Here is a 25,234-nt window from a genome sequence, read left to right as displayed (position 1 = left end):
GAGAAAGATGCCTAAATGTATTCCCTCTTGCCACCTAACGAGTTTGGACACCCTTCAAAATGGTATCCTCCCTAAATCTGGCGATTTAGGCGCCTAACTGAAGTTTCTGGATGCAGTTACACTTGACATCTCGAAGCAAATCTCCTAAAATTCACCCCGTGTTCTTTCTACAGCGCGGAAGGACGCCCCTACACGCAGCGTGCGAGCGCGGCCATGTGGAGGCAGTGGAACTGCTGCTGCTTCACCGGCGACCGGAGGCAGCCGCCAAAGGAGACGAGGGGGCAGCTTGCCCTGACGTGGACGTCCGTGACGCGAGAGACGTAGACGGCAACACACCCCTACACGCCGCCGTGGAAAATCAGCAGACGCAAGCCGCAATACTGCTGCTAGAGCACGGAGCACCCCCTGACGCGGAGAATGCCGTAAGTTGAAGCGATTGAAGGCGAAAAGGGAACGAAACAAAGGCGATGAGAAAAAGAAGACGATGCACTTATTACTGGCCGGTATCCTAGTCACAATAACTGGTCGACTACCCGAACTAAGAGAATTATTGACCGCAGTAAAAATTTTTAATGAACGCTTGGTACTAATTTCTTTCGAAGAAGAATTGTTATCTGATAGCCGACCGCTTAACGAGTTTTTTCTAAACACCTTACTCAGCGTCCCTGTCATCAACTCACTCCTTGTTAAGGCTTCTGGCCTAAACCTCCCAAACGCAATCCTCCTCCTTATATTCCTACTCTGTATAATTTGACTATTTGCTCATGAAGAATGGTTCATGGAAAATGGATACTCGTTAAAATGCATGTAAAAATAATGAGGACAATAATCCAAATTTGCCTGAAACCACCCAAGAACTACAAAAGTCAATTAAATTCACACTAAATGATAGGCTGAACTAGAAAAAACTACGCAAATATTGTAATTTATGAAACGAAAATCATAATTTAATATCATAATTATTAAATTATCTCCTCCAAATCAGGGTCAGTGATTGTAATCCTTCCAACAACTTTTCTAAACGTCTATTTTTACGTAATTTAGAAGCTTATTTAATGAGAAAACGAAGAAACTGATTTTACAGTAAATTAGTTTGAAAACTTATTGCTTGTACATCCTTGCATTATACCCTTATAATTGTACGTCATCAGAGTATAGTGATGTCGTTCAATTAATTCACTAGCCTAGTAATTTCAATATTCTAACATACTTTTACTAAAAAGGCTGAGCTGATGATTCATTTCTGGCTGCATAAGGATTAACTCCACTCTCAAATATTAATGGTAAAATAGACCTGAGGGGGATGAACGAGCTTTCCCCTACTCTTGGCATCTGTGTCGAGCCAAAAGCAGATGGGCCCGGTAGAATGTACGTTACTCTGCTAATATTACGCTCTGAAAATAATTGATCAGGATATACATATTTTACAAAAATATATCATATTGTTGGAAAAGTTGTTCGTTAGAATTTACCTGGCAAAAACGGAAATATAGCAATGCGTCAACAACTACCCTTCAATTTAATAAACGTGAAATAAAAGTTAGCCGAGTAATTTTTATGCCGAAGTTATAACAGTGGCAAAGTATAAATATTACGTAATCACCAAAAAATACCCATCCATCACATTTTACAGCCAACTGGACCCTTAAACGTTCACGCGCAGAATAATTTGGAGTACGTGAGAAGATTTGATCAGACAGAAAATCTTTCGGTATTATAATTTCATTCCTACCTTACTGGTGCACTGATGGAATGTTAAGTAAGTTCCCGCCTTCGCCGAAGTCAAATTCCGGTTGTTTTTTAGGAACATCGTAATAATCAGGCAGCTTCAAATCACCCAGGTACTATGGTGGCCGTAAACTGAAAAGAATATTCATTAATTAATAGCCATTTGAAGGTACGAATATTTGTAACTATTCAGTGCAATTTTTACTATTTTTAGCTCGTTTTCAGTACGATTTGAATAAAATTCAGTCATGTAAGTGTATTGATTTCTTTCACACAGTTATAAAAAGTAAGCTCCCTACGCTTCCGTCAATATTAAAATCGGCATGCGACGCATAAAACAACGTTAAATTAATTACTAATTACACTTTATATGGGCAGTCAGTTAACATTCATTCGACTACTCTAACACCAGCTAATCAAAACATAATGCATTTAAATGCAACAATTTCAGAGTGTAAAAATCATTCGCCTTGACTGGGATTCGAACACAGATCCCTCAATATCCGGTCGAGTGCTTTAGCAACTTAAGCTACCGAGGCGTCCTATTAAACTCTGAAATGTTGGAGCTTTTAAAGGAACTAGATGTTGTACTTTCAATTTATCGATAAATATAAAAACCTTAGTCACAAACTATGTGTCACTTAATTTGCATATATTTCCTGGAGATTTATATTTTTTATTTATCTAGGACAATTTGTAAATGTAGTCAGTCAGAAAAGTTTAGCCATGGCACATTGTAATTATTTGAAAAATGAATTTAGTACTTCGTTAATATATAGAACAATATGCGAAACACTTAGATTATCATACTTTATGACGGTTCATACGTTTACATATTACCATGTCTTGTTTTCAAATGCGGCATGCCCCCGTAAACATTTGTAATTTCTCGAAGTCATTCGGCGTAAATGATTTTTAAATTTATGAAATCCGTAGTTAATATGTAATATGTTTCAAAATACATGTTGACGCGGTGTGCCAGTTGTAACAGCACTAAGATACTGACCAGATGACCCGGGTTCGATTCCGGGTGACGCCTCTGACCACCCTCAGTTTCCCCCTAGCTGAGTTATTTTTCGGGTTTCATAGTGGGTCCGTGGAAAGCCACATGCAGCACAGAGAAAAGAACTGGATAATCCTAACCTACTGCGTGAATTTGACAAGTCGTTAGACTTGTATTAGTTGAGATCCACCCTCATCTATCAAACCAACCTTCTATCTATCGAAATACGAACTATAGTTTTTGGACGTGTTAGAAAAACGCAATACAGCGGATGACCCAATATGGTGTTAGGGTTAATTTCCCTTAGTGTACACCGTTGTAAATGTAAAATTTTAAGAAATCAAAATTTGAAACCATTTCTCATGTCTTTTCGCAAAATCTGAAAAATCGTCTACGGACTTGGTTTCATTTTCCATATCCGATTGGGGGAATATTTTAGAATTTGTAGACAAAAATTACATTAAAACAATGATTAACATCCTAGAAACATGACCTAACTGAACAATTACCTATTTAATGACATGATTCCGCAAAATGAAAATGATTCAATATCAGTATGAACAAAATTATATTGAGGGAACTTTTATGGGAGATGTGAACTTTCATTTGTGTCTGCAAAAGATTAACAAATAGGATGCTTTAAGACTTGAGCAGGTTTGCATACAATAAACGAAGTAAGCTGACGGGTATTGCGTTTCATGGCGTGCACTGGTCAAGCGACAATCACCCACTTCCACAAACCCATGACCAAGTGCCGTCCATTTATGACGCTAAACATTCCAGGAGAGGATTAAATTGGGTCTGGATACTGCCTGTTAAATGAGACAATGAGTTGCGGAAAATTTGACGTCACTTCTGAGCCTTCTCTCTGTCCGCATATAAGGTTCACTTTTTGACCACCATACGCGGAATCAATCTACTCTGCACACTTACAGACCACCGCTTAAAAATATGCAAATAGAATTTTATTTTATTGGTCATTTGGAATTGGCACACATTCAGGAAAAGTAAATTTCGTACCATTGGAAAATGTGTTTAAAGATAAAATTCGTGCATAAAATCTCCGTTGAATTTGTGCAAACCGTTTCGTTACATACAAACGTTGAGCTCATAACTGAATTGAGCTTCCCATATGAAGTTAGTTTCCTTCAACTTTAATGCTGGTTTACTCCTGCAACCGAGATAACTTTTTTAACACGTTTAATTAGCTCGATTACGTAATTCCTCCTACAGCTCGCCGTCACAATAAATCAACGTTAATCGTATCGGAAAAGAAAATGCTTACTTCTTCCACATATATTTTATCATACACGACCTGGGTTTCGACTAACAAAGTCATCGTCATGTGACATCATCGTTGTTACTGTTACAGTAAGTCGAAACCTAGGTCGTGTAAATAAAATATATGTGGAAGAATTAAGTATTTTCTTTTCCGATATGAATCGCTTCCACAAAGTGACGCCTCAAAACATTCTACTTAACGTTGAACATGTGAAGGATTTCATCAAAAACATTTTTTAACCGTTTAATCCATTAAAACTATCGTGGATTATTAATGATAGAAATATTCATGGGTTTTCCACGTTAGGATTAGTCTTTCACACACGTTTCTTCTATGCTGACATTTCGCCAGGGTGAACAGCAGCAGAAGAATTATGGCCACGGGTAGCCATTTCAGATAAGTCACTATGGATGCTCATACCTGTAACTATGCGAATTACGTTTTGGAAGTCAACAATTTTGCATATGTGTTGAATAATGCATATTGTGTGATTTTGTCAGGCATAAGAGATGACAAGGAAAACCATCAGCTCGGTAAGTTAATAAGTAGAGCATCATCATAATGCGTGTTTTTAACCGGGGGTCGTAAATTATATCAATGCGAAAAATATGGGAGTCGTTGCAATATATTCTTGTTAAAATGCATATAATTTGGAAAACCCCGCTATGGCAGCAGTCCATGATCATAAATTGCGACATTTTCACGGACGGGGGCAATCATAATGTCTTTCGGCAGAATACCAATTATCATTGGTATTCTGCCGTTTAAGGTAGATTTTGGATGGGCACAGGCATTACAACAATACATTTCTTTGAATCTATTCACAAAACACAACATTACCATCGAAAATACAACAAACTAATCTTCAATTCCGCGTACTTCCTTCTTCTCTTTATTCCATCAGCATGCCTATCCTATCCCTTACCCTTCCTCGTTTTCCCTCTTCTATCACAGTCTTCAACATACCATTGCCAAGAAAAATGCCCTGCATCCATCTTTCCTGCTTCTTTTGAATATCTCCCAACAATCCTCTCACCTCCACCAACATGAATAACATTTTCTCGTTTTTTTTTCTCTTCTGTCCATTCCACCATCCTTCTCCACACCCATATCTCAAAAGCTCCCAGTCAATTCCTAACGACTTGTTTCAAGGAAGCCCGCGCCAATATTACGCTCTATATTATATTTTTGGCCTCCCTATCCTTAACATCCTTACTCTTACGTCCCTGTCATTAATTCACTCCTCGCGAAATATTCTTTGCCTAATGCAATTCTTTTTCATATGCCCCTATAACTTTGATCATTTTAACAAACTGCTCTTCCACCTGCTCTTGTTTTTGCCATACTATTTTTATATTTACCTTAGTTTTCCTCTTTTTCAAAAACTGCATGATCTTTGTTTTGTTTACATTGATTCCTACCCCATACCTATAGCACTGAATTTCCAATGCACGCAGAAATGCTTGTCTGACTTGGCTGGCAAGCTAACTTAAGCCGATCATCCGCAAACTTGACACCATGATTTTCCCACCGACTTTATGAATATGAGTCCGAATAAAAAATGCTTTGGGTATAACTTTACTATTAGTGCGTAGAATGGGAATATTTAAAAACATAGGGGTTGCTATTTAAACGAAATGTCGATCCTGGAAGTCAACTGATTTAAATAAATAGTGCTATTTTCAACCCCTGTAACACGCATAAAACTTGGGTTTGAAATATTTTGTTTAATTTTTGACTTATTTCGGTTCTACAAATTTCACATCTCAGCATGTGAACAATGCAACAATTTTAGTGATGCGATCATTTTCCGCAAAATCTTGCTGTTTGAAAAATACCATTCACAATTGAAAAATCAACTTTGAATCCATTTCCGTTATTTAATTTGTGGGTTTCATTCTTTGTAGAGTTTGTCATCGCATTTATTAGATATAATCAATGAATGATTTTAATTATATTTTTAAAATTTTCAATTTCCACAGAAGGGATACACACCACTTCATGTAGCTAGTAGCCTAGGCTGTCGCGGAATAATAGAGGGTCTTGTCCAGCATGGGTGTATAGTTAACAAGCAAAGCAAGGTATGGCAACGTTTTAATAATTAAGAATGAAATTAGAGAGCAGTCGCTAATATTCTTTTGCACATAAAACCTCTTCAAATTCCTATTCTGAAAGCTGCTCTCGAAGAAATAAATGTGAAGCATGAATTTATTGGTGTTGAATTGAAGTTAACCTAAATTATTTCATTTTTTCAGAATGGGAACACTCCCCTCCATGTGGCCTGTTTGACAAATGAGACTGAAACAATCGAATTACTTATTGCTAAAGGAGCAGATATAAATGCCTTAAACGTGGTAAGTTATCACCTTCACTATCTACCTACAAGCCCAGCAGATTCTGCAATTTGCCAGAGGGATCAAACGGAATTAAAATGCATGAGAAGTCTGATCCCCTTCCAGAATTCCCTCTGGCCTGCCAATATATCTTCGTAGATCATTTATTTACAGATGAAAATGAAAACAAATTACACATTATTCTCGTCTTGATTTGTATATCTTTGTAAAAAAAATAACATAGTAACAACTACGGCTTAATTGAGGATTGACATGAGCATATGCGTCACGTTGATAAAACCGAGCGTAATAAAAGTTAAAAGTTGTATTCCAAATGCTCCGAATAGAGATTAAATGCCAAGAAGTAATTATACCTTATCCAACTAGCTAATCAGCTTTAAAATTAATACTTGTAATAATAATTTAGAGATATTTAACATATATTTTATCCGGACTTGAATCTTTTAATCACAGATTGTGATTTATTTCCCTTTATCTTAGACAATCAAATCTCAGTTGATATATAAAAATAATTTTTTCCGGCCTATCAACTACAATCCGAATAATTTGCTGTACATATAGGTAAGGAAACATTCAGCTGTTACGAAAAAGAATTGAGAGTGATTTATAATTTTCTCATCATTTGCTTTTTGAAATGTCCCATTGGTGACGTGATACAATATTGTAAGAGTTAGTCAATATGAATTGAAATAACAGGTTTCACGCATATTGTAATTAAACCATGGAGATTTTTCCTGATTGACTGTATGTATCCGCTGTTCAAAAATAGCAGGAGATTATAATAAAAGTCGAACGAATCAAAATATTTCCAAAACTATTATCTTTTGTAAAAAATAATTGCCACTTAAATTGGAGAAAAATTACATCTAAGAAGTTCAAATTCAAATTTATTAGAAATGCGTATTGAATGAGAAGGTAAAATACAAACACACTGTCTATATGAATAAACCTTGTCCACCAGTCGACGAAAATAGGTAAAGAACCCTTGAAAATTTTAATCCCATTTAAAAATATGCAAAAAAAGGTGCTGTACTAAACGCTTCGATGGTTCAATTGAACTTATTTCAAAAATATGATCATCACTAATTATCCTTAATACTATCTTAAACAATAAATAAAAGATAATTAGTATTTTTTGAAAATATTATATAATGTCGACCACAGTTTAAGTGTTTACATTTCATTTTTAAGACAAGATCTATCAGCAGCATTACGTAATAGGTGACAAGTTTCAGAGATTGATTTAAGGGAATAAAAGTGTAGGGGACAAAGTTAGAAGGACAAAAGGCAAAGAAATCGCGATGGGATTGGGGAGAAATTTCACAAAACTGGTGGGAGGAAGTCAAATCCAGTTGTGTTAGTGGTAACGAGAATAATCTGGCGGTTTGTCTTATATATATATATATATATATATATATATATATATATATATATATATATATATATATATATATATATATATATATATATATATATATATGTATATATATATATATGTATATATATATACATATATACATATATATTTATTTATTTATTTATGTATATATATATATTTATGTATACACACATGGTCAAACCGGTATATGTGACCGCAATATACACGTAACTGCTGATACCCGTTTTCCAACCGTGTATCGAAAATAACTTCGATACAGTGGACGGCAAAAATATCGCGTCAAAAAGTGCCAAGTATCTTTTACTTGTAAAATTGGAATTCTACACAAATTTAAGTCCCACTATGTTCAATTTTTAATTTTTTACTGAATTTTAACTTTTGACACTGTAATTCCCAAAATTCTTTCACTAATATAGAGAACGTCGGTGTACTTTCAATTTATTCTTAAACCGAAATTCTCTATAAAAGAAACAAAATTCTCCTCAGCCATGGATCCCATACTGTGAACTATGGGCCAAGGAAGGTGAAGCGTTCGCCATGGGTAGAAGTTGTGTTTTCTGGAAGAGTAGACCCAAGGTCTCAATAGTATCCTAATTATATATTATTTCAATTAACGTTGCCCGTCCAAATATTTGCGATATTTTTGTCACAAATGGCCTTTTGATGAAGGAATTAAATCCCCCAGCTTAAGTAGTTCCATACCTTACAATAAATGGAATCATATATTTTTCTTTTTTCCAGCGCCTCCAGTCGCCAATTCACCTTGCAGCGGAGCAAGGATTTTCTGACATATGCAAAATTTTGCTAAATGCTGGTGCTAACATTGACCAAAGGGAACAGGTAAAATAGAAATGAATGTGCAATGTATTTAATACTACTTCACCCAGGAAAAGACGATCAAGAGTCAATAACATTTGCCAAAAAACCCAGAGATTTTTAGAACATTAATTATTCACCGTTGATTCCATCGACGTTTCAATTAATGCACTACGAAATTTACATGTAAATATCGCGTCGGCCCTTAGGTAGAAGTAAAACCAGCAGATTTAGTACATTAATTTGTTTAATGGCTCATCATTCAACTTTCCTTCGCTAAAATCAGTTATGATGTCCCCCCAAGAATTTCCACACAATATTTCAGACTACTGAATATTCTATTCTAATTACAAAATACCGCACTGCAAGGGAAAAATTTTGGAAAGATAATACGCCCTGAAACCAAATTTCTAGACAGAGAAACAATGTACATCGTGATAAACCCGAGAAAACTGGAATGTCTAGTGACCCTACAAAAGTGTTTTTTTCGGGGTGAAATCTCAAAGTTCGAAAAATCTATGCAACTATCAGCTCAAGAACCACCAAATAAATTTAAAAAACAATAAAACAAAGTGGCCGAACCTCACTTTTAATATAAACATCACCATTAATGATGTAGCTTCGCTCAAGTAATATCCCTTCAATTTAGGTTCCTACTTATATATGAATAATTACACGTATTTTCACAAGTCTTTTTATATTTTCGCGCTGCTATATGTGCCCTATCACGAGACGCCGTTTGAAAATTAATCTCCTAAACTAGTGCATCCTCCTGGATTTCAATATTTCCGGCTGAGTTTTCATCAACGTGTTCCCTGCTAAACTACTCGGTTCCAGAGTTTACATTGGCTAAAATTTGCACACAGCTTTAAACTCAGCCATGTGAAAGGCCCTAAAATTACTGTCGGAAATGAATTGGAACATATACGTATCCTCTAAAACGTGCAATGTAGAATTATTTCAGTGAAAAATGTAAATGAATCGATCAAGGGGTGACGTAATAGTCAGAATAAGATTGCTTATTTTCTTCTTCTAAGGGCATAATTACGGAAAACGGCCCCGTTTTCCAAAAGAATACGATACCTAAGATAAATAACCTTAAATGAAATACAAATCCTAATGGATAACTCACTTAGACATCTCAAAACAATAATTTTTAATGACTATTTATCCCTGTCTGCATTTTCACATTTCTTTGATTTTATAATTATCTGTTCAAAAGTTTTATTATGAGAATACGATTTTTTATAGCATTTGTAAATTTGATAAATATATTTTCGACACACATTTTAGGGTGTCTGCGGTTCAGGGGTATATATAGGGACCAGCCGAAGGTAAAGAAAAGAATTGCTGTATTAAGTATACCTTCCATGGATCAAAATACACTGTAGACAACCCAAAATTCTTAATATTATACGATACGACACAATTGCACCAGGCGCATTTTTATTTCATCACTCAATCAAAGGCATTATAGTCATCGTCTCAGATGTCCACTAAAAACTATTACTCTTATATTCTACGAATCGCTTGAACTTCTTCTCATTCCTACATAATTTCCCGCATCAGTTCTGCGAGCCGTGCCGTCCAAAAAAACCTATCCTCTTCCTTCCTCTATAAATGCAAAGCATTAATTATTTGTCGATGCTTGTTTAAGAAATAACGTGGATAACCATGAGAATTTAGGTTTCGTGAAATGGAAGTTCAATTTTGTACAATTCTCCACTAATCAACTGTCTACAATACATAGGCAATATGTTGGTTTGCATGATACGGTAAAACATAAAGAATCCCCGGCAAATATCCCAATGATTCTTCGTATTAAGTTTCTTTACCGGGGGGGGGGGTGAGTTCAGGAGGAATCTGATATAAGGTTTATCATTTTACGAGTAATTCATCCTTGGTTGATGAAGAAAGATTTTTAGTCATCTTAGATCACCATAAACATTTGCGCATGCTCACCAATGAAATTCGCTTCAGAGTTATTTAAGTAATTATCAACTTCTTTAAAGAGTTTATCTATGTTTTTCCACTTCATTGAATGTATAATACTACCATTGCAAGAAAAATACACGGTCGTCAACTTATCAGTGTACTTTTTCGAAATACAAGTTCCTAGATAATTGATGCGATATATAAATTATCATAGAGATAGGCTTTCGTAAAATCTAAATGCGATTTTTTTTCCTTTTTTCAGGAAAAGGTGATGGGTCTAATGGGTGGGAGGGTTTATATCCTTCCTATCTTTACAAAGAGGATAAGAGATGTGAAAAAAGCCGAAAAGTGCTTCATGTATTTAGGGACACTTTAAATTCTGTTCGAGGTTTAGAAGTTGTCATGTGTCCGAAATCCACTTTTTACACACATGCTTCATGTTGTATTTTTTAAATTCGAATAATCTTCGATTTAAATTAACTCCACTCTTACAGCTGTTCAACATTTTTCAATATCTGTCTCATCGATTGCCACCCGTTCGATCACAACTTCGAGTCACATCAGTGACACGTTAAGTAATCGTTTAGGAGATGGCAATGTTGGGATTAATCTTGCTGCGAAACACTCGAATGAGGAAAATTAGAGAGTACTTCGAATAACAACTGATTTCGGCATTATTTAGTCGAGTATTACCGAAAATATTTATCATTATGGTAACAGAGTCTAAAAATAAGCCTTGATCTTTCAATCGTGATGGAAATATATGGAAGCCAGTCCGAGCTTGGTTTGAAACTATCATATATTTTTGACCCTGAGTAATTAAATAATCGACAAAAAATCACGGCCCAATCTTTAAACCGAAAAATACCATTAAGAAGGAAGTACAAAAATTTGAAAAAAAACCTTAACAACGTTAGTATACATTTAAAGTGTTGTACCTATTTATTTTAAAGTCACTGATTCTTTAAGATGGACTGTTCATCAAAATTAAAAACGAGTTAAGAGGGTTTTTGACGACCTTTCACCGTTTATTAAATTTTGTTCCAATTTCAAAATCACCTTTAGCGTTCTGATGCATGAATCTAGCTAGAATAGCTCCGGATACTCAGGAGAAGCAACATGATTAATGAAAAACTTTTCTACCAATATTCAGATGTTCAATCACTAATCCTTTTCTCTCAGATGAGGCAAAATTTTTAATTCTTATTACGATTAACAATGCAGTTGGCAATAGACCATTACCCCATAACCCATGTGCCTCTGCAATGGGCTGATTAAGAAACTGTGATTTTTAATTATGGAATTTATTTTTTCTAACAGCAAAGAAGCGTTTTCTGTTCAGTGACTATTTAATGAATTATTAAGCTGTATGAGCTAAATTTTAATTCATTTTTTTTATTGCAATCAATTGTCACTGATGATTGACACCAAATAATGTAAATTGTCATGTTAAATAATATCCAGTCGTAAATTTGATGCTGCAATAAAATTCAGAGGTAATTAAAAGTAAGACCAGTAACTCTGACTAATAGATTCCATGCTCACGAAACACATTTTTCACAACCAAATTCCATTTTTTTAAATCTGCAAATAAAGAAGGTGAAGTGGACAGAAAGGAAAACAAAAAAGCAAGTACTGGCATAGTGGGGGAGGAGAGGGGATTGCTACGAGAAATTTTAAGGAGGCAGGGATAATGGATAATGGGCACATTGATTGGCAGTGGGATATTGAAGGCTGCGATAGAGGGGAGAATATTAGGCCAAAGAAGACGAGGCAAGAATAGGATCAGAATGTTATATGGAATGAAGGGAGGAAAGAAGTATAAGGAGTTGAAGAGAGGCTTATTGTAGAGTAGGATTTTGGGTTGTGTTTTGTTGGGAGAGACAACAGAATTGTTTGGTAGCTTTATTCTATCCAAAACTTACTTTAACCGGTAGATTACCTATAATAATTTAAATTTATAAGACAGAAAGATAAAAATTGGTTTAACAAGAAGAATATCATATAAGAATAGAGTTCATTCACCTGAGAAAGCAAAGAAGAGGAAGAAGTAGTAAACTATGGACTTTAGAATGAGTTAAAAGAAGTAGTTTCATGTCATATAAAAATAATATGTGGCAAAGACAATGTTTCAAAACCACTAACAAAAAGTTACAACATATGATGCTGAGATTAATTCATTTTTTCTACCAATTAAAGATAGGTTTTTTCGAGTATCTAGCAACTAATATCTTCAACATATCACAATTTTCCTTTGTGTGGCCTATATCTTTTCCTTCCTCAGTTCTTTCAACTTTTTACTTGCTTTCATATCATCATAGAAGCCTTCCCTCTACCTGCATCTACCTGGCTTACCCAATCTTTTCCCTACGACCACAGCCTTCAACATTCGTTCCAATATTTCAAAATTTACTCTCACAACTTCCTCTCTTCATCCATAATACATAAAACTGCATGGTCTGTCGCCTCTTTGTCAAGCATATTTTCTCCATTCTTCTCTATTCCCACATTTCTAAAACCTATAATTTATGTTCATCCTATTGCCTCAAATACCAAGTTTCACATCTATATATATCAAAGGAGGAAGAGCAGTTTTTGAAGCCACGAAAGAGAATATTAGCTTGACAATATCTATAAAAATAAAACCATTGACCATACATCAGTTGCCAAAAATAAAACAGCCAAAATTTTGTGAACAAAAGAGGGGAAATTCTTAAAAAAGTAAAAAGAAATGAAAATTTCCCAGCGTTGTGGAAAACTTATTTATTTATTCTTAAAAAATTTTATTTGATAAAGTTCCAGATAACCTATCACTACAGTTATCAATCCTAAGGTTGCATAGAGATATGAATGTAGAGCTCACTTAGACTAAGCTCAATGTAGTGTGCAATTCAGATATCAGGATAGGAGGGTCAATTCCTTTCCCTGTGCCAAATATAGTTTCGAACCCAAAATACAGCTGGATTAAGCTGATATTGCCCAGAGGCATCACCTGAAATTGTGCCCTCCAATCGGTAACACAGCACTCAACTCACTCAACTCCTACTTCCCATTTTAAAGAAAATTTAAAGCTTTTTACCAAGCCCTAAGAGCGCCCTTCATTGAATGTATAGTATTTATTTATTTATTTTAAAACATTGTAGAAATATAACGAACATAAAAGAAGACAAAAGACAATAACAGCATAACAATAACAACGAGAACCAAGCATGGACCGGGGAAAATTTTAATTTACTGAAAGGTGGGATAAAGCTTGAGTGGTGAAGTTGTTGCATGATAAGTTAAAGGGGTCGACAGTGTGAGGGAGTGAATTTAGAAGGGAAGAGAGGCGAAATAACAGTGAGCGCTTGGTGAGAGATATTCTAGGAATAGGCAGATGGAATAGGGAGTGGGTGCGGGTGGATTGGGTTGGTATTCTGAAGTTGAAGATAGATAGCAGTTCAGGGCAATCAACAGCCGAGTTTAGGGTGTTGTAGAGGAGTTTTATATCAGCTTTAAGTCTGCTGCTTTGGGGACTAGAAATGGATAGGGAAGACAGAACAGCATTTGAGGGCATATTGCGGTAATGGAGTTGCACGTAGATATTTTGTTGTTTATGCTCCGGACATTTTGGTAATACATGCTCAAGGAAGAGCCGGAGGGGCCGGAGTTAACACTCACATCACCTGAGAGAATCACCAGGAGTAGTAGGATGAGACCGTTTCTGGGGTTCGGCGGCGGGGTTGCCGGGGAGAGGCCGGCAGATCGCCGGGGCCTTGTTGGCCAGGTGACGGGGTACTGCAGGCTGACAGGCGACAAACCACACAAGGCGAAGCTGGAAAATCTAAATTTTCTGTAGCTGAAACAGCTGATGGGAACAGGGTCCACTTTTAACTGGGGAAATTCGTTATATAAACTCACATCCACACGGACAGAAAAAAGCACAAAAAGGGTCGAACTTAACCCAAAGAGATAGAAACAGATAAGAGAGAGAGGAACGCGTGACTTCAGCGTGGCGGCCATATTGATTCGTTATCCCAGGTATAGGTTATAGTCATAAGAGGTACCAATAGTAAATTTCTTAATGGTGATGAAAATATGCTCAATGAATGGAAGGAGTTTTTAAAGAAATTTTACAATGCAACGTTAATACATATGCAAATATCAGCAGAAGAAGGCATAGATAATGAATTATGAGAAAGAGATAGAAAGAATAACAATATATAAGTGATTATCAACTTAGACTTGGAAGAAGTAGAGGACAAGAGATGCCATTCTTGCTCTTAGAGAACATAAAACAATCATAAGCCAAAAAAAGTGCTAACTGGGGACACTCATTCTTGTTTTAGATGTTCAATGAATAGTTTAGATCTACTTACTAAAGTGATGATCAGTTCGGGTTAAGAAAGGGGAGAGGCAATCATAATTCCATGGCAGTAATAAGGCCACTAATGAAGATAATCATCAAGGGAATAGGATGTACAAGTTTGTTTTGTAGATTTCAAGGTGTTCAATAGAGTGAACTGGGTAGAGTAAATTAATTTATTGCAGAAAATACTGTAGATTGGAGGGATTTAGATATTCGTTTTCAACTTGCAGATGTCTTAGACTGTTCAGGTGCGAGTGGGAGATGGAGTGTCCAAATGGGCTCTGTCAGGTCAGGGAGAGCAAGTATGATTCCAAAAGGATAACTTAGGTCCAGGAATATTTATTTGTACAATATAGAAAGGGCATTAGAGGGAATAAAATCGAAAAAGACTGTGGAGATACATAACATGAACATATATTTAATCAAAGGTTCAGGAAAAATTTGTAGGAAGAGTTTTTATCTGCTAATGCATGACATTCATGAAGTTGGAAACTGGCCAGAAGACTTCAGCATTAATTGCATCCGAAAAAAAGGGAAAAGCAGTAGTATGTAAGGACATCATGACATTGAGTTTGGTTTCACATGCAGCTAAGGTACCATTTAGAACCATCAACAAAAGAAATAAGGACAACAGAGCATATGATTATTTAGGGGATGATCAATTAAGGGGCAAAAAGTGAAGAAGTACAGGTAATGCTTACATAAAGAAATACAAAAAACAACCAGGATGTACTTGCTCTGTGGATTTTAAGAAGGCAGCCAACCAAATAAATTGAAAAAAAGGCCATGGGGTTGGACAACATTCCTGTGGAGCTACTTACAGGTTTAAGAAAATGTGGGAGGAAGAGTCTTTAGGGAATAATTTAATGGCATTTATGAGAAAGGAATCTGGCCAGAAGACTTTGTGAGTTGAGTGTTAGTTCCTATTCTGAAAAAGGTAAAGGCTATATCGTGTGAAGAATACAGAACAATAAGTTTGATTTCACATGCAGCTAAAGCGGTTCTCAAGATCATCCACAAAAGGATGGAGAGAAGGGAAAATGGTTACTAAGGTGAGGATGAGTTTAGGTTCAGGAAGGGGAGAGGCATACGCAATGAATGAATGTAGAATACAATCAGAATGTACTCGCCTGTTTTGTAGATTTCAAAAAGGCATTTGATTGGGTGAATTTGGAAAACTAATGAGTATATTGCAGAAAATAGGAGTAGCTTGGAGGGATAGGGTGGGTCGTGGTAGTCCAGGGGGTAGAGCGTTGGACTACTGACTGGAGGGTCCCAGGTTCGATTACTGGGCAAATCTCTGGGCACCTGCACCTCCACCCAAACTATGTGATTTTTCCGGTACCAGATCTTCCTGGGAAACCATAAACGACACAGGGAAAGGAACTAGCCCCCCTACCTTGATGTGTGAATTTCACAAGCCATTGGGCTTAGTACTGGGTGAAATCTACCATCACCTACCAAACTGACCTTCGGGTTGGTTACTGTGTTATGGTATTTTTTAGAGAGATAGGAGGCTAATTTGCAATCTGTACATGTCTCAGATCCAAGTTAGGGACAGCGTCTGGGTGGGCAGTGCTAGGAAGAGGAGTGAGGCAGGATGGTCATTGTCACCTGCTCAATGTACATGTTGAGGAGATGACTAAAGAGGCGCAAGAAGAACTGGAGATAGGAATGAAAGTCAGCTGGGGAAATCATAAAATCAATTAGGTTGGCTGATGACCCAGCATTAGTTTGTCAGTCAGCCAAGGGGTTGCAAGCATTGCTGAGTGAATTGGAAATTCAGTGCGACAGATATGGGATGTAAATCAATATTAATAAAACAAAGGTTATGCGATTTTCTAGAAAGAAAAAGGCTAAGCTAAACATTGAAATAGGAGGGCAAAAACTAGAGCAGGTGGAACAATTTACATATCTCAGAAGTGTTTCGGACCAAAATGGTCAAAGTAATAGGGACATAAAAAGAATCGTATGAGGCAAAGAAGCTTTCACAAGGAGGACCGAAATTATGACAGGGACATTGATTAAGAATGTTAACAAAAGGCTTGCTAAACTTTGATATGAAGCTTAGTTATATTTTATTTATTATTTCATTAAGTATTCTACTGGTTAAAGTAGGATTTGGATGGACACAACTACCAAATAAATATTTTGTGGATCCTAAGAAAATACAATTCATCAATCTACTCTTCATCAAGTCCCTCTACATCTCTGTGTGCTCGCTTCCTCCCGTCAAACATCCCTATCCTATTCCTGCCCTTTCCTCATTCTCCTAACATTCTCCCCTCTATTACAGTCTCCAACATCCCAATGCCGATCAATATGCCCTTCTTCCATTTGTCCTGCCTCCTTAGGATTTCTCCAAACAAACCCCTCTCCTTTCCCACCATACTTCCTCATTTGTTTTCCTTTTGGTCCATTTCACCTTCTCCATTTTTCTCCACACCAAAAAGTCGAAAGCCTCCAATCTACTTCTATCATCCTGCTTCACAGACCAGAATTCCACTCCGAACATAATTACACTCCATAGTAAATTTTTGACAAGTTTTTTCTTATTATCCTTACTCAATGTCCCTGTCATCAACTCCCTCCTCCTTGTGAAAGCCTCTTTACCTAGCGGAATTCTTGTCCTTACGCCCCGACTACTTTGACCGTGTTGGTCCAAAATACTTACGAGATAAGTAAACTGTTCTACCTGCTCTAGTTTTTGCCCTCCTATTTTAATGTTAAGCTTAGCCTTTATCTTTCAGGAAAATCACATAACTTTTGTTTCATTAATATTGATTCTCATCCCATATCTATCGCAATGAGTTTCCAATTCAGTCAGCAATGTTTGCAACCCCAAGGCCCACTGACAAACTAAAGCTTAGTCATCAGCAAACCTAACTGATTTTACATTTCCTCCGACTTTCATTCCTACATCCAGTTCTACCCATGCCTCTTCAATCATTTTCTCCATATATATGTTGAACAGCAGGCAACCTTGCATTACAACTCTCCCTAACACTGCCTATCTGGACTCTTCGTTCCCCACTCGGACCTGCGCAGTCTGAGACATGTACAGGTTGCTGATTAGCCTCCTTTCCCTCAAATCTATTCCTATTTTCTGCAATATACTCACTAGTTTTTCCCAATTCCTTCTATCAAACACCTTTTTGAAAACAATGAAACAGGCAAATACGTCCTGATTTTATTCTATATTACGTTTTTATAAAAATATATAATAATATAATGAATGGATTACAGAAGATAGGATAAGAGTGGAGGCATATGTGACATAAACACGACATGTCTCAGACTGCGCAGGAATGAGAAATGGATGTAGAGTGGGTCAGGACAGGCCTGTGCAATATTACCAATTCTTCTCAATGAACCTTTGGAGGAAATGATGAAAGAGGCTTAGGAAGAACTTGAGGGAAGAATGAAATACGGTGGGGAGTTCATTGAAACTGAGATTTGTGGATGATCATGTCACAGTGAGCCAATTATTACTTAGCACACTACGAAATCATTATATTAGGTATGGGATGATAATAAAAATTAATTAAACAAAGATTCTCAATAAATAGGAAGGCTAATGCAAACATTTAAACTGGAGAGCATAACTGGAGCAAGTAGATAATTTAACCTATCTAGCTGGTGTTTTTGATGAACATGACCAAAGTTTTTTAAACATAGGAAAAAGAATACCTAAAGCAAAGAAGCATTTACAAAAATGAGGGAGTTGAAGACAGGGATCTTAATAAATATAACATTAAAGGATTGATGCAAACTTTGGTATGAACAGTCCTGTGTGGATCAGAAACTATGTCTTTTAGCCAATAGGTTTCATTTGGATTTTAGGTTTTTGAGAGCTGTTAGTGTAGAGATGAATGAGACAAATAAAATGGAAAGGAAGGATAATAAACAGAGAAATAGCAGGCAAGGTTGTGAGGAGAGATGGCTGAAGGGAGAGGTCCAAAGAGGCTGGAAAAGTGGATTAAGAGTATATTGATTGGTGATGGAGGGCTGAAGACCATGATAAAAGGGAAAACATCAGCCAAGTGAGATAGGGGACAGAAAAGGGTAGGCTTTTTGGATGGGATGAAGTGAGGAAGTGAGTAGGAGGGATTAAATGTTTATTGTGGCATTGGGTGCCAGGTTGTTTTTTCTAAGGAGATGCAAAGAAGTATGTATACTCTACCATGGATATGACTGAAATAAAATGTACACAATTTTATCAAACTGCAAGAATACCTAGCACACATTACAATATTCCTGCAAGAAACAACTAAGATGAAAAAAAATTCATACTAAAAATATGTTACTTATACTTACAATAATATAGAAAACAGTGTGGCAGAAAGGTCTAGCATAGTCAGATGGGACAAGTAGTAAGATATAACAAGCAATAAAATTGTTCATGAATAAAAAGGCCTAAACCAGTTTACCTAGGATAATTTCAAAGACTTCCTTAAAAATGAATTTAATATTTTTATGAAATACTTCATGATGAAAATTCAAAATTGATTTTATTGTATAGTGAGCATTACAATAGGATTAACAAAGTAGAAATAATAGTGGATGCAGATATAATGCAGAGAGAGAAATAATATAACAGATACCACTCAGATATCACAGCAAAGGTATGTAATAAGCCCTCATTTGAAGTAATTCAGAAGAAGACTGGCTATTAAAATGGAATTCATGTTACAATAATATTTCAAGAATGCTTTTATTTTATTTTAGTTTAATTTCTTCCATTCGTTTCAATTAGTTTTTCCTTGTTTTAATTTGATTCCGTATAATTTATATAAATTTCCTTAAATAATCCCAGGCTAAGAGGGCATGTACTCTAAATGAGACCAAGACATCGTTGTTGCGAATACAATAATTTATCAGTGCACAATTAGATATGAACGGCTACATCTCAATGGTGGTAAATGAAATACTGCCTCTCAGTCAAATATTTTCCCATACTGCATCTCCTTATGGGTATTCAAAATTTTACTTAAACCTTTGTGCATGAGCAAAGTTTTTAGACTAATACACAAATGCACGGATAGATATTCAAAATGAAAAAATCATTAACTCAATCAGGGATTTTCAAATATTTGTCAGTAGGTTTTACTAGGTAAATATGTCCTGTGCGATTCAAAATATTCAGATATCGTGGTCTATTTACTATGATTAGGTAGTATTTACCCACCATCAAGACTTTTCATAGAGGATTTCCATAGATTTTTAACCATATTAACTGTATTTCAACGCATTAAAAAGAACATTTGCCTCCATTCGCTATTTCTACCGCCAATGTTGGGTCTCACCAATCTATGTACAAGGCTTATAATAATTTCAACTTTTGATTTATGGGAAAACATTCCCATTTTGGGAGACAAAATAGAATCTTTTTGATGGTAAGCCTGGAAATTTCCATACCTTAAATGAACCACATGAACATGTGTCGTAATCGTATTATCCTCCTTTGCGTCCAATGTTAGCAATGCGAACAAATGTAAAATGATCCGAAACATCCTATATTTAATAACTATTTTTCTGCACGGCATGCGATAAGCTGTAGGTTTGATTTCTCAAAACATGTAATTTTCTAAATATAAAAACTTAGAAACCCTCCACTTTCGTCCTCTATAGTTCAGTATTTACACAACCGCCAAATACGGCGTACTAATACATAATATCACTCAATATTATTGGGGTTCCAAGCAGGAGTTAATCCCGTACCTTCTGATTTACGAGTGAGCGTTATTCTTTGACAGTTTTACATATTGTTTTATTTCAGATAATATTTTGTTCTACGCTATATATCTACGCGTTCCGCGTCGAAAAATCGAAATTACATGTAATTCTGCTCTTACAATGGCACTGGGTGAATACTCCATCAGGGCCTAGAACTTTAGTCAAATTATTGCAATTTAATGGATGGATATGGATCATGATTTTTTTAAATCAGGCTTATATTAAAACTACGAATGAGTCAAGAGATCTTGATTCCAAACGCTCTTTTAATCTAAATTAATAATCGGGACATCCTGATATCGTATTTTGATTGATCAACACATTGTTTCAAATGCCTAACGCAAGAAAGATCGCACCATTGCATTTGGCACATTTCACACCGTCTCCTAAAATTAATTAAAACTTTTTGCCCAAGAGGAAGTGGACAGATAATTTTATTTCGATATAGTTCTGCATCATTGCTGTTCATCTTATGGCCCAAATCTATGAATCATTTTCATTAGGTCCGTTTCTCATGAAAACAAGGATACTATGGGGATCTCAAAGTCTCGGATAATATTCTGGTTTTCATTCGAATTCCCTTGGATACACGTTCAAGAAAGTTACTGCTAATGCAGGGTCATCTCCAAAAATCATGGGTGGGTGTCGAAGAACATGGTTGCCAATAAAGCCTATGGGTCGATGTTTCAGTAAATAACTATAAAAAAAGGAAGTACTAAAAATGCAGTTTTCACTGCGAAAGAGAGTGCCAATTCTCCAACAGCCATGCATCGGAATTCCAAGTCCCATTAATTTGAAAGAGCTTGCAGCCAAAATGGAAGGTTTTATAATTTCTCACTTGGGAAGTCAAAAGAATAACCTGCAGGAAGTGCACGGCCAGGCTTGCACCCCTCCATTTAATGTTATACTGCAAATTACATTGATAGGAATTCTGAAATCTCTCTGGTGATCTTTGTTGGTATTGTGGATAAAGATATGCAACATTTATTACAGAGATCAATGTTCTAACCACACATTTCTATAGTGCAAACAATAAATCCATAAGTTGATGGCCTGAATATTCTGACAATAGCACAGCCCCTAGTGAATTTCTGGAACTTCCAACAGAACTGTATTAATTTACCCTATACTTATATGCCAAAAATGGGTATTCATTCCCCATTACACAATGAGAATGGGTGCATTTAGCCACATTGAGTAGTTGCCGTGAAAAAAGAACAAACTTTTCAAAACCATTGAATATCAAACTAAGGTTTTCCATAGTTGCCGCAGCCATAGGGCAGCTTGAAGTACCCAATTACTCATGGGATTGAAGAAATTTTGGTGAAACCAATATTATGCCAGACTGCTTTGGTACTGGATCCTTTTTACTAATCAAGGGATCATTTCATCGAAGTACCACCAAAATATTCAGTAATTCCATGCTACCATTCTATTCAAAATGATTTCGCATAGCACATACTCATAAAATTTAGGGCAACTAATGTGCTTCACATAAACAACATATACACTAATAATAACTCTATCCTGGTGATATGAACAGTACAAGTTTGCTGGTCTGGATGCAATTACAACTTTCACAGTAATGGTGTCTGGTTGCTGAAACTATAATTGAAGTCCGAAGTAGTTACTGAAAACTATGCAGTTTCGAACTGTGCCAGTATGGGTTATGTTACTCAAGTTAAATTGCTATTCCAAGCACAACAAAAACCAACTTGAATAATATAATAGTCGATGCTCTCTCAAAAATGACTAGGGCTCATCATGACAAGTTATTCCTGAACCTTCTTTAGGCAGCTTCTGTAAAACATTATCCACGAATTCACAAGTTAGATTAAGTAAACTGACTCATTAGATATATTCAGACAATCAATCAACAAGCCCTGAAAATGGTAAAAATATTTTCACATTTTGGGTTACAATCAATTGAAAACTGATGTTACAAATTTTCTCCAAAATTAGTCGGCACCACATTTAAGCATTATCTTAAACACAACTCCCTCATGCATACTATATTTCTTGACCACTGCTCACAGGGAAACAACTATTTATGTATAGTTCTCATAGAAAATAAGAGTTCTGGTAACATGCCAGTAATTATGAGGATAACTTTTGGAAATTTCCACCTTGATTAGTGTTGACTTTTTTATCCATGGATACATTTCAGAGGTAAAATGCAAATTATTGTTAACTCTGCTTGATAAGACGAATGAAAACTTTTAACACCTAATTTATAACAAAAAAAGAAAAACTAACCCATTCTCCACAAGGCTAAAATATTTGAGATAAACTTTAGCCTGGCATAAACATCTCAAATTATGACTAACTTATTAGCATGTTACTATTGGATGCTGCTATATTACTTGGGATAAAATAATGGAGACTACCTTTCTAATTATCAATGCAACTGAAACTAAATAGTACTATTGAAGTGATCGATACTAAGAGATGGCAGTACATTCAGTTGAAGTGAATTGCACAAGTGGAGAATTTTTAGATCACTAGAACATTAATGCTGATTAAGTTAGTAACATACATTCCAGCACCTTGTACATGTAACTGCAAAAACAATGGCATAGAAACAGGATGAAGTGTCATTACATGAGAATAAGTAATTTCTTTCATTGATTGCAACCCAATCCTTCAGACTAACACCATAAAATATGCACCTTAATTTCTTTAATTAGTGTTCCTTTGGCTGCCATTGGAAAATGCAGTTTGCCTATTCCTTAGGAGAGTTCATGATTCAAAATTAATCATTCCACATGATTGCACTGCAACCTATCACAGTGGCTTAATGGTTTATGCAACAGAAAACAAGTAACCAGGCAATGAAAGAGAAGAATCCAAGTCAATTTTTTTCTTGATTTATTTCAAAAGCAATCCAAAATAAATCGATAATACCCGAAGCTTATTTCATTCTTCAAATTATAAACATGTTGATCAAAATCAACAGCAGCTTTCTTGTAAGCAATGCAAAGATGAACTTCCTCGGTGCTATTTTGCAGGGTGGGAAGACTCCTTTGTATATTGCTGCCAGAGGTAGCTTTACCGCTATTGTTGACATGATCATCAAGACAGCCAGGCTAGACTATCCGATCGTACGTACCCTTTTGTCCCAATACCCAATTTGAAGTAAATGCTTTGTATGTGTGCTTTGTGTTGTTTGTCTAACTTAAAAGTTTGCACATACTCACATAGAGCAAAAGGTGGGAACTGATGAAGTTTGGCATTTGCATGAGCTTTAAGCACTAAGTAACTGTTCAAAAGTCCTATTAAGTAGCAAGATACAATAGCTTGCAGTGTTGCACCCAGTCCCCCTAATGTCATAACATTTATAAGTTTCCTTTTCTTTTTAAGTGTTTTAAAAAAGTTGTAGGAATGACTTTTCAATTGCAACTTAAATATACTAACCTTGCATCCAGTGATACTTCTTTATGTCACCTTTAAAGTAATATTTTCCCCAAATACATCTAGCCCACCAATACTTACCTGCAGCAAATGTCAGACATGAAATATGAAATGCACTGCAACTATACCATAATACTGGCTCTTCACCAGATATTTGATAATATCCGTCACACCCAATTAGGTGGCATGTTAATGGCAGTTCATTAACATTTTACATCCACAGTAAGTATCACACAGCTATTTTAATGGTCAAGCCAATGTTCAACATTTACAAAAACTTCCTCAATCACCAGTAAGGTTAGCTGAAATTTCAGATTCAAATTTGCTTAGGTTCACACATTTGTGCACATTTTCCACTACATTTGTTCTACCATAGTACGATTATCTGACAAAAATGACAAAATATGACTAAATATATACGATAAAATATAATATTCCAACATTTTTAAGTATAGCTGCCCATGAGGCTATTTCATTCCATACACAAACAGTTTCACCAAAATTGACCATTTGATGAAATGTATATTATTTGCATTCACATAATTATTTTTATGTGCACAAAGCCTAATAAGTTCAATTTGATTGTGCGTAAATGGGCAATGCTAAACACATGGTTGCATGCCACCCACCCTGATAATGCCCTAATAATAAGAATTAAAACTGTGCTGACAGAATGGTTTCCTTTAGAGGCCTTTGGCATAAAATAAATTCTAAAAACGTATAAGATGTTTTGAGCTATTTGCCAGACAAATGAAATATTCCCATCATGCCAATCTATGGCTTTTGCCCAGGGAAATAAATTTCCCTTACCCACGTGGGCACCTCAAGGGTGCATGGTGGGATGAGGGTGAGGGACTATTTCCTCAGCAGGATGGGGATGGTTGTGGGAGCAGTGATGACAAGGAACTTGGTCATCAGAATTCAAGTGCTACGAGGAGGAGGAGAAGGGGACCATGGAGACGACTGAGCAGTGGTGTTGCTGAAGGAGGGGCAGGAAGTGCTCCTCGATGTCAAGAACGTTTAAGAGAACTACTTTGGAAAGTTTCTTACAAACAGCTGGGACCAGGAGAATGGAGACGTCTTGCTCTTCACTGGAAATTTACAGAGGATCAAATACGTGCCATTGAGCACCAGTACACTGGTAAACTACAATGCCATATCATTCATTTGAACAAAAACCAACTGACCAATTGAATTTTCTCCATTATCAAAATTATATTAA

The 25,234-nt window shown here is 35.9% G+C and overlaps 1 protein-coding gene across 8 annotated transcripts in view; it reads left to right on the top strand.

The window, feature by feature from the left end:
- Positions 1-25,234, top strand: part of LOC139695519 (ankyrin repeat and death domain-containing protein 1A-like) — a 430,852-nt gene that overhangs the window by 405,049 nt on the left and 569 nt on the right. The window contains exons 7-12 of one of the 8 annotated variants that reach the window (XM_071594339.1): positions 174-422; positions 5,996-6,094; positions 6,269-6,367; positions 8,508-8,606; positions 23,610-23,702; positions 24,931-25,153. In XM_071594339.1, coding sequence (XP_071450440.1) covers positions 174-422; positions 5,996-6,094; positions 6,269-6,367; positions 8,508-8,606; positions 23,610-23,702; positions 24,931-25,153 — 862 coding nt within the window. Of the gene's footprint in view, positions 1-173; positions 423-5,995; positions 6,095-6,268; positions 6,368-8,507; positions 8,607-23,609; positions 23,703-24,840; positions 25,154-25,234 lie in introns of all 8 variants that reach the window. The other 7 variants (XM_071594338.1, XM_071594337.1, XM_071594341.1 and 4 more) reach the window with 7 other exon arrangements.

This window comes from Hetaerina americana, unplaced genomic scaffold (assembly GCF_022747635.1).
Source record: "Hetaerina americana unplaced genomic scaffold, ioHetAmer1.1.p SCAF_6, whole genome shotgun sequence".
Taxonomy (NCBI): Eukaryota; Metazoa; Arthropoda; class Insecta; order Odonata; family Calopterygidae; genus Hetaerina; species Hetaerina americana.
Note: the sequence above shows the minus strand (reverse complement) of the source record. Positions and strands in the feature narration are given on the sequence as shown.